General features: G+C 36.7%; 2 protein-coding genes across 6 annotated transcripts; one reads left to right on the forward strand and one right to left on the reverse strand.

Annotated features, from left to right (window-relative positions):
- Positions 1–328: 328 nt before the first annotated feature.
- On the reverse strand, positions 329–3,291 carry LOC306842659 (U1 small nuclear ribonucleoprotein A-like). The gene is made up of 7 exons (XM_079373634.1): positions 3,045–3,291; positions 2,571–2,647; positions 2,321–2,493; positions 2,064–2,225; positions 1,801–1,965; positions 1,055–1,143; positions 329–935 (listed from the first exon to the last, which is right to left on the reverse strand). The coding sequence occupies exons 2-7, from the start codon at positions 2,641–2,643 to the stop codon at positions 776–778; spliced, it is 822 nt and encodes a 273-aa protein (XP_079229760.1). The 5' UTR covers positions 2,644–2,647; positions 3,045–3,291; the 3' UTR covers positions 329–775.
- Positions 3,292–3,311: 20 nt separating this feature from the next.
- On the forward strand, positions 3,312–8,802 carry actmap (actin maturation protease). Of its 5 annotated transcripts, none has more exons than XM_079373635.1 (7): positions 3,312–3,596; positions 3,704–3,896; positions 3,985–4,053; positions 6,727–6,851; positions 7,033–7,162; positions 8,014–8,084; positions 8,175–8,802. In XM_079373635.1, exons 1-7 carry the CDS (start codon positions 3,590–3,592, stop codon positions 8,504–8,506), a joined length of 927 nt encoding a protein of 308 aa, XP_079229761.1. In that variant the 5' UTR covers positions 3,312–3,589; the 3' UTR covers positions 8,507–8,802. The 5 variants fall into 5 exon arrangements, with proteins under 5 accessions (XP_079229761.1, XP_079229764.1, XP_079229762.1 ...); XM_079373636.1 differs by having other exon boundaries at positions 3,318–3,570; XM_079373637.1 differs by having other exon boundaries at positions 3,510–3,596; positions 3,985–4,020; positions 8,175–8,798.
- The last annotated feature ends 1,322 nt before the right edge of the window (positions 8,803–10,124 follow it).

Here is a 10,124-nt window from a genome sequence, read left to right on the forward strand (position 1 = left end):
AATTTTAACTTCGGTTACAAAAATAAAATACATTCAAATAGAAAAGCTATTATTTTAAAAAGTAAAAATATTTCACAATATTATTACTGCTTTTCCTGCATTTTGGATCAAATAAATGATGCCTGGTGAGCAGAAGAGTCTTCAAGGAAAAAATAAATCTTACTGTTCAAATTTTTGACTGGTAGGGTATATAATATAATTAATGCGCTCCACAAAAGGCAATAACTGTGTGACTCTATTCTAACTGCACATGATCACCCCGCTACTCAAACTGAACAATAAGAACAAAATATCAAACCCCATGTCAAGAGAAAAAACAAGCAGAAAGCAACATGTAAAACATTGTGATTTAATAAAAACATCAAAGCTCCAGGTACAATGTCTGGGGACCAGACTCTGGGTGCAATGCTTTTGAATATATAATTGGAATAAAAAACAAAACAAAAAAAAAACCTGCATACTTAAACTCACCAAAGCAGACCATCTCAGAAGAGGGAATAAAAGTTAAAAGATGAAGTGGGGGGAGGGGGGGGTAAACCCATCCTTTCACTCCTTACCTTGCATTGTGCAGTACAAAATTAACAGACACAACTAGGCAAGTTCCATCAAAAAAGAAAAAAAATTCACATTTCATCTCTGGACTTTTTCGTTTGAATTGTGTGCATGTAATCTATTCAGCCATTAACCAGCCTGAACTGTCCCAAGGGGTCAGTGGTTCCTAAATGCAGGACTGTGTATAACTGCCATTTTCATAGAAGATGCATATACGTGAATCTTATTTCTTTGCAAATGAGATTTTCATTGCATTGCTCTGTGTGATCTTAAAGCCTTGCAAAGCTTCTCTGGCTGCACCCGCCTGCACCTCATTATCAAACTCCACAAAGGCGATGTCGTGACGACCCGGGACAAGACGGACTTCTTTGAATCCAGGAAACCTATGAGAAGAAAGTGGCATTGTAATTAGCAAAAGATGATAAAATATTTTAAAATTTACCAGCACTCCACTGAACAAGGTTCAAAAGCGAGTTTCTGAACAAAGCAAACAAACACTCACTGGTTGAACAGCATAGACAGCATGAGCTCGTTCGTCTCCTCTGGGAGATTGGTGAGAAACAGGATATGATTGGGAGGGTTTTCTGACACCTACAAAGTGGTATTAAATCAAAGAGTGATGCACTGAAATTTCAGCAAATGAAAATGTACAAATCGAAACCATTTTGGAGGGCTGAAATCATTGACTTAAAATGGCGATGTTTAATTGGTGCTTCCCCGATGACATTGATTGCGCCAGTGTCCATTTCAAACACAAAAAGTGGATAAACATGCCAGCTGTGTATACGCTAGGGCTGGATTGACAGTATTTTGTCATTTTTAAAACAAGTGACAAAATACTGTGAACAAAACTTCTCTAAACATTACTTATAGCACACCTACCATCCAATAATTGCAATAAGCGTTTTTAAACTCTAATATACCATAATATATAAAAAAAGTGATATAAGATTATAAAATAAAATCTATAGCTGTATCGGTCTCAGTTCAAGTGGCAGCATGGAGCGTGAGTGAACCATTTAGTTTCTCCAATTTATAACTAAAGTGAGACAAACATGAAAACAAGTTATGACAGCAAATTGTTTCAATCAATTCACACATTAAGAAGTTTATATAAAAACTGCCTTTGGTGCAATTAAAGTTTATAATCACAACTATATCATTATTAAATTTGATTAACTGATATTTAATTAAACTCAATTTTCTATACATTAATAGTAAAAGGTACATTCCAGTTTTATTACAAACCTGCTGTGGCATCTGGCCAGGCATCATCTGACCTGGAGGCATAGCACCTGGAGGCATCTGCCCAGGTGCCATGCCAGGAGGAGGCATCATACCAGGCGGAGGCATGTAGGGAGGCTGACCGGGCATTGGCATCATGCGAGGGGCTTGGCTCATGGGTGGCATTCCCTGTAAATGATCAAAACAAAAATAAAGAATAAAAATAAAATCAATAACAGCCTGAAAACAGACCACAATGGCACACAAATTCCCAAATAAATACGAACAGGCATGGCTGCAGGTACTCCGGCCATAGCAGCTGTGGCAGCAGAAGCCTTTTTCCCAGCACCTGCTTCAGGCTTTTTCTTCTCTTTCTTACGGTCTCGCTCCACATATGTGCCCTTCATTTTTGCAATGATATCAGAGTCCAGCTTTGAATACTGAATACGCTGTGAATATATTTTAAGAGCATTTTAGTTCAGATCACAACATCTTGGCTTTAAAACATCAATTTAAGTGTGTGTGTGTGTATATCTGATCTTACCATAGGTTTATCATAAAATGGGAAGCCTTGCATAGACCGGAGTGCATTGGAAGCACTATTGATTTCCTTGAAGATCACAAAGGCCTGACCCCTCATTTTCAGTGAAGGAGAGACTAGGATGTCCAGAATTTGTCCGAACTGGGAGAATATAGCATACAACGACTTCTTCAGTTCTATTAAAAGAAGAGGAAAGGGTCACATCATGAAGAATGAACAAAATCGTTTTGTTAAAAATAAATAAACCCCATACCATCTTTTTTGATCTTTTCATTTAGGTTGTTGATGTAAATAGTGTGATTTAACCGCATCTCCTGGCTCGCCATGATTCTGGAAGTAAAAACACAGATATTAAACCCTCTGCAGGGAATGAAAGGCCAACTCCACCTGGAACGTGCAGAATGAAAAAAAAGCTTCATTTTATAGACTTCCCAAACTCTTATTGATTACGTTTTTTCTATAAAAAAGATATACATCATCAGTAGTAATAAATATGTTTATTTTACATTATAAATTGCGCTCTAAAACCTGTGAAGGACTGACCTAACGTTAACGTGACCTCGTTGTTTTAAGCGAAAGCTAGCGAGTTAGCTTGTCAGTTAATTTAATTGCGAATTACTACAATTTCACAATTCAAAGAAAGCCCATTTTTTGATAAAATAAACAAAAAAAATAAGATAAACAGTATTTATAAAAAAAAAAAGAAGACAATTAGACACACACTTACAATTATTAAACGAGCTTCTGCCAACCACACACTTGAACACGGCGCAAACCACAGAACACAATAAACGTGCGACTTCCGCCTGAAAACCCGCCTATATAAGAATTCTATTGGACAGCTGGTCTCCCGGCGAACCTGTCGATTGGTTGTCTGTCCAGAACACCCTCCTATCAAAGCTCTTTCTCATTGGCTATTTTAGAGAAGAGCGGGCTTTTCTATGAACTGATTGGTGCGTTGCTCGTGTTACTCTGTTTTCTGTCCGGCTGTCTCGTCGTTGAATAGGAAATATATAAATTAAAGGTTCAAATATTGAACAAACGACAGCATGCCCCTTGATAGGTTTAATACAAATATATCGCCATCGCCACATGTATAAAATATTATTATCTTTGGTATTTTGATTGTGTTTTTGTATTTTTCCTCTCACGACCATGGAAGTATATGACCTTATTTGGTGTTCCCTAAATAGAGAACACTACCCAGACTTCAGTTGCACTTCACAGCCAATTACCAGTAGAAATAACTTGATGTAGGTTCGTGTAACTTTAATGATTGGTACGTGCATTTATTGCTGAATTGTTTTGGTGTCGTTTAATTGTAAATCACTATACTCTTACATGTTGTCTAGTGTTTTTCAATTACTTCTCTCATTCACTCCACAGTGAAAGTGTGCTGGAGCAGCATGTCTGTGGAGAATGTTGCAGCACCTCCTCCACTTCCTCCACCTCCACCTCCACCACTGGCTCGCTCAGTGTCCAGCAAGAAGAAGCTTTACCAGGCTTTAGCAGAGGGAAGGGCCCCTGTAGAAGGTGACCATGAAGAGGCCAGAATTATTCTAGGACAGAGAGAAAGCAGGTGAGTACAAACCGCAATTATGTACTCCAAAAACTTTTTTGTACAGCCTTGATCAGTCTTTATCATTTCTCAACATTTCTCCATGAAGTTTTAGGAAGGATCTGCAGTGGTTGCTGTTCAATAAGTATGTGCCTTCACTTATTCAAGAAGGTCCACAGTAAGTTTCCATAAAAATATGTAATTGTTGATGTTTTAGAGGTTTAATATGTGATTGTTGTTCTTTAGAGAGCAGGTTGGCTGATGTATACAGTCGTGGTAAAAAATTGACATACACCTTAATCTGCAAATTTTAATTGTTTTTCTGAAATACGAGGGATTTTATTTATATATATATATATATATATATATATATATATATACAGTGGGTACGGAAAGTATTCAGACCCCCTTAAATTTTTCACTCTTTGTTATATTGCAGCCATTTGCTAAAATCATTTAAGTTAATTTTTTTCCTCAATGTACACACAGCACCCCATATTGACAGAAAAACACAGAATTGTTGACATTTTTGAAGATTTATTAAAAAACAAAAACTGAAATATCACATGGTCCTAAGTATTCAGACCCTTTGCTGTGACACTCATATATTTAACTCAGGTGCTGTCCATTTCTTCTGATCATCCTTGAGATGGTTCCACACCTTCATTTGAGTCCAGCTGTGTTTGATTATACTGACTGGACTTGATTAGGAAAGCCACACACCTGTCTATATAAGACCTTACAGCTCACAGTGCATGTCAGAGCAAATGAGAATCATGAGGTCAAAGGAACTGCCTGAAGAGCTCAGAGACAGAATTGTGGCAAGGCACAGATCTGGCCAAGGTTACAAAAAAATTCTGCTGCACTTAAGGTTCCTAAGAGCACAGTGGCCTCCATAATCCTTAAATGGAAGACGTTTGGGACGACCAGAACCCTTCTTAGAGCTGGCCGTCCGGCCAAACTGAGCTATCGGGGGAGAAGAGCCTTGGTGAGAGAGGTAAAGAAGAACCCAAAGATCACTGTGGCTGAGCTCCAGAGATGCAGTCGCGAGATGGGAGAAAGTTGTAGAAAGTCAACCATCACTGCAGCCCTCCACCAGTCGGGGCTTTATGGCAGAGTGGCCCGACGGAAGCCTCTCCTCAGTGCAAGACACAAAAAAACACTTGAAGGACCACAAGATGGTGAGAAATAAGATTATCTGGTCTGATGAGACCAAGATGGAACTTTTTGGCCTTAATTCTAAGCGGTATGTGTGGCGAAAACCAGGCACTGCTCATCACCTGTCCAATACAGTCCCAACAGTGAAGCATGGTGGTGGCAGCATCATGCTGTGGGGGTGTTTTTCAGCTGCAGGGACAGGACGACTGGTTGCAATCGAAGGAAAGATGAATGCGGCCAAGTACAGGGATATCCTGGACGAAAACCTTCTCCAGAGTGCTCAGGACCTCTGACTGGGCCGAAGGTTTACCTTCCAACAAGACAATGACCCTAAGCACACAGCTAAAATAACGAAGGAGTGGCTTCACAACAACTCCGTGACTGTTCTTGAATGGCCCAGCCAGAGCCCTGACTTAAACCCAATTGAGCATCTCCGAAGAGACCTAAAAATGGCTGTCCACCAACATTTACCATCCAACCTGACAGAACTGGAGAGGATCTGCAAGGAGGAATGGCAGAGGATCCCCAAATCCAGGTGTGAAAAACTTGTTGCATCTTTCCCAAAAAGACTCATGGCTGTATTAGATCAAAAGGGTGCTTCTACTAAATACTGAGCAAAGGGTCTGAATACTTAGGACAATGTGATATTTCAGTTTTTCTTTTTTAATACATTTGCAAAAACGTCAACAATTCTGTGTTTTTCTGTCAATATGGGGTGCTGTGTGTACATTAATGAGGAAAAAAAATGAACTTAAATGATTTTAGCAAATGGCTGCAATATAACACAGAGTGAAAAATTGAAGGGGGTCTGAATACTTTCCGTACCCACTGTATGTATAGTTGTTTTATCAAAATAAGAGGGATAAAATTAATTTTGATGTAAAATAATTTTTTAGATTGCAAAGGTTGGAACACAACTGTATAATGCATGTGTGTAGCCTGTCACACTATTTAATTTAAATATTTAATTTAAAGATAGCAAAAACCTGCTGCAATAAAATGTATAATTCTGTATTATAATATTACATAATGTTTACTAATTTAAAAATGAGTCAGAATGGGGAAAAACATTTAAACTTAATAAAAATAATAAACCTGTAAATAAAGAGAATAATACTTTGCAACTTAATATGTAATCCTATTCTATTATTTTGCACAAATAAAGAAAATGTTGAAAATATGTATAAAAAAGTAAACATTGTAACCAACAGTGTGCTCAAAAATATAGTAAGTCTGTACACACTGGGAATCATTTTCACAAATAAAGACCAGGGTTATTGTAGTTCACAAAAACCTTTATAACAGTTTTCATTTAGTTTATCTTGATGTACTAAAATTCTAAAACTGAAATAAATTAATACAAAAAAATAAAGATTTTTTAAAAATTAATGCAAATGACAAAAACGCAACAAAATCTAAATATAAAGAGTAATTCAAAATATTAATTTGAAACTATAATAGTATCTCAATGATACTAAAATAACACTGATAAAGTGAAGAACTTAAAAGATCATTTAATGCTAATTTTACATTTCTCTACACATATGACAAATATTCTGACACTTATCGGCCAAATAGAAAAGCTTATCGGCTGATATCTGTCTTGACGATACATCTGTCCATTGCTGTTGTTTTTCTGCCTGTGTTTGTGCACTGCTAGTTCATATTTCTCTGCTCCTGTGTGTAACTTCAGATGTGGTCTTGTGGCCTTATGGATGGCGACTCGTCTTCTGCAGCCTCCTAAGACAGTGGTGCTGGAGACGCTGGTCCAGATGGCAAAAGACAACGGCTACACTGAACAAGGAGAAATGTTTTCTGGTACTTAGTAAATGTAATTGTCATATGTGGACTAAATGTAACTTGATGGTATTAATGTGCTGATGAAAAAGGAACTAGTGTTGGGTAATTGTTTTAAGGGTATACTGTATGTGGCTTTCCACACTTTAAACAGAAGACTACTAAATTCTACAATCTTTGTTTTTTTTCTGTTTTGAAATAGCTAGTGACATGGCCAAGCTGGCGGAGGAAGTGTGTGGGTGCAGAGTTCAGAGGTTATCAGGAGGCATGATGGGAGAAAACACTGCTGTCATTCTTAAACACCTCGCTGCTGGGCAACCTGTTCTTATACCGTATCTTTACTTCTCACATATTGGATTATTCATTTTAGTCCACCATTGTTTTTTATTGTTTTGCTCACTGTTTTCTAAAATCATTTTATTTTATGAATTTACTTGTTACCACTTGGCCACTTTTTTTGTTTTGCTTACTGTTTTTTTTTTTTTTTTTAATTAAAGTTTGTATTTTATTTTATTTTTTATTATTTTAATAGTGCTAGGCCCCAATCAAAGTTTTTTTTTTTTTTTTTTTTTTTTGTACATTTTATTTAATTGTATTATTTTACCTCTAGGCCTCTTTTTGTTTTGATCACTGTTCTGAAATTATTGTATTTAATTTTTTATTATTTAAATTTATTTTATTTTATTACCACTAGACCACTTTTTTGTTTTGATCAAAGTTTTCGTGTGTGTGTGTGTGTGTGTGTGTGTGTGTGTGTGTACACAAGCGTACAAATAATTTGAGAAAACAGTGATCCAAAAAAAAAAAAACTCAGTGGGAAAATAAATATAAGTTTATGATATATACGTTTTGTTTATTTTTATTTTACCACCAAGTTATTTTTATTTATTTTTTATTTGAATCACTGTTTTCTGAAATTATTAGCAAATTTTATTATTTTACCTCTGTGCCTCTTTTTTTGGTCACTGTTTTCCGAGTGTATTTTATTTAGTTTAGTTTAGTTTTTTTGTCACAAGGCCACATCTCTGACCTCTAAATTGTCAACTTTGTTTGCAAGCGCTGACATAATCAAATACAACATGATACAAAGAGGCATATTCATAGTCATGTGCATATTACACTGTTTAATGAATGAGATCTGTTCAGACAGATTGTAGTTGTGTTCCTGACAGCTCTGGCACAGATATGATGAGGATTTTAATCATGAGCCCTGTTTACGCAATGGTCACAAAGCCCACTGGGCAGTCGTCTCAGGTGAGACTCAATAACAGTAAGTTGAAATGTATGTCACACAGTTATATGACGAAACAATACTTCAGTCTAATAATTTCTGTCTTTATCCAGGCGTATTATTAGGCTTAAGACAGGGGTGTGTGGACAGCAGACACTTCCCCCCTGACCTCACACTTCCCTGGCTGCATCTCTCTCAGAACGAGGCTTCTGTCTCATGGCCGACCGATGACATTAAAGAGGTGTTTGTTCTGGCTAAGCAGGGGAAGAGTCAACGCTACCAGCTGTGGAAGTTTGAGTTGGTAACACAGAGCAACAGTCAACTCAAGGAGATGGACCCTCAGAGAGCCAGAGATGGGACGAGGTACGTGCTTCCTCCTGGCGGCGTACAGGACGGTCTAGCGGGACAAGTGCTGCTGCTCCACACTAACACACAAAAGGGCTAATCAAGAACACCAAAGACTCTTCTACAGGCTGTATGAGCTCTTTCAGGAGCTGGTTGCACACCTGTATTTTCAGTTCTTGTCCACTAGGTGTCCTTATAGTTTGAGTGTTTCTAAAGGTGCAATGCGAAACATAAATTACTTTCTGTATGCAGAATAGGGTAATTATATTAGATAGGATATTAGGATTTTACAATGAAGAATATCTAGAGAGATAGATTCTTTTTTGAAGTTTGGCTTGAAGTACAGTTCACAAGCAAGTGAATTTTTAAGAATAAACTGGTAGATTTTTGACATTTTGTGGTTCGAATCCTTCTCTTTTCTCATTGTGGTGTCTGCTAGCTCTCAAGCTTGTGCAACAATGATGTTTTTGACTGTTTTGACTATTTAACAGCATTTAGATAATTAACTGTTTTGTTGACCAGTATGAGGTATTCCTCTAGACTAATCGGAACATTCAGTTCGCTTCAGGATAAACAAACTGGACGGAGGATGTAAGTCAGATGTCATTTACTGATGACCCTCAGTAATAGAACAAAGTGTTTGGCTGTTCTGATGTCATCCAACGGTTTCTGAACCCTTCTGTTGTGCAACTTGAGGAAGAGCTGCTCTCCACACAGGAAATTATGACAGAGGAAAACATCACTTGGCAGGAATAGAACATTTACCATAAAGTGAGCAGTATCCTTGTAATCCAAATCATGTCCAGAACGTCCTTCTCACTTACGAGAATGTTCAATTCCATATAGTGCATTTATTTTAGGGTCAGTAAGATTTTTCGGTAACACTTTAGTATAGGGACCATCTCTCAATATTAACTAGTTGTGTATTATCATGCCTATTATTAACACATGTGACCCTGGACCACAAAACCAGTCATAAGGGTCAATTTTTTTTAAAATTGAGATGTATGCATCGAATGAAAACTAAATAAATAAGCTTTCCATTGATGTATGGTTTATTAGGATAGGACAATATTTGGCCGAGATGCAACTATTTGAAAAATAGCAAAAAAAATCACCTTTAAAGTTGTCCAAATGAAGTTCTTAGCAATGCATATTACTAATAAAAAATTAAGTTTTGATATATTTACAGTAGGACATTTACAATGGAACATGATCTTTAATGATTTATGGCATTTAAGAAAAATCAATCATTTTGACGCATACAATGTTGTTGGCTATTGCTACAAATTTACCCATGTGACTTATGACTGGTTTTGTGGTCCAGGGTCACATACTGGCTGTATATTCGGACCTTAATGCTCTTATGCTCACCAAGGCTGCATTTATTTCATAAAAGTGCATTTAGTAATATTGTGAAATGTTATTACAATTTAAAACAACTGCTTGTTTTATTACTATCTTTTAAAATGCAACTTATTTTAGTTTACTCCAGTCTTCAGTGTCACATGATCCTTCAGAAATTATTCTAATATGCTGATTTGGTGCTCCAAAAATGTCGTCTCATTTTTAATGCTTGTGCTGCTTAAGTTTTGATTGTCAATTCATTTCTTAAAAAAAAAAAATAACTGACCCCAATCAGTATATAGCAGTGTTTCGACAATCGTTTCTTTTAGTAAATGGTGAATCAGGAAGTGAACAGGAGAAACACAGTATAT

The sequence above is a fragment of the Barbus barbus genome (assembly GCF_936440315.1).
Source record: "Barbus barbus genome assembly, chromosome: 23".
NCBI lineage: Eukaryota > Metazoa > Chordata > Actinopteri > Cypriniformes > Cyprinidae > Barbus > Barbus barbus.

Coding starts and splice junctions, on each gene's coding strand:
- LOC306842659 (XM_079373634.1), bottom strand. CDS start 2,643: ATGGCGAGCCAGGAGATGCGGTTAAATCACACTATTTACATCAACAAC. Junction 2,494..2,570: donor TGAAAAGATCAAAAAAGATG/GTATGGGGTTTA, acceptor TTCTTTTAATAG/AACTGAAGAAGTCGTTGTAT. Junction 936..1,054: donor CTGTCTATGCTGTTCAACCA/GTGAGTGTTTGT, acceptor TTCTTCTCATAG/GTTTCCTGGATTCAAAGAAG.
- actmap (XM_079373635.1), top strand. Junction 3,897..3,984: donor CTAGGACAGAGAGAAAGCAG/GTGAGTACAAAC, acceptor TTCTCCATGAAG/TTTTAGGAAGGATCTGCAGT. Junction 6,852..7,032: donor ACAAGGAGAAATGTTTTCTG/GTACTTAGTAAA, acceptor GTTTTGAAATAG/CTAGTGACATGGCCAAGCTG.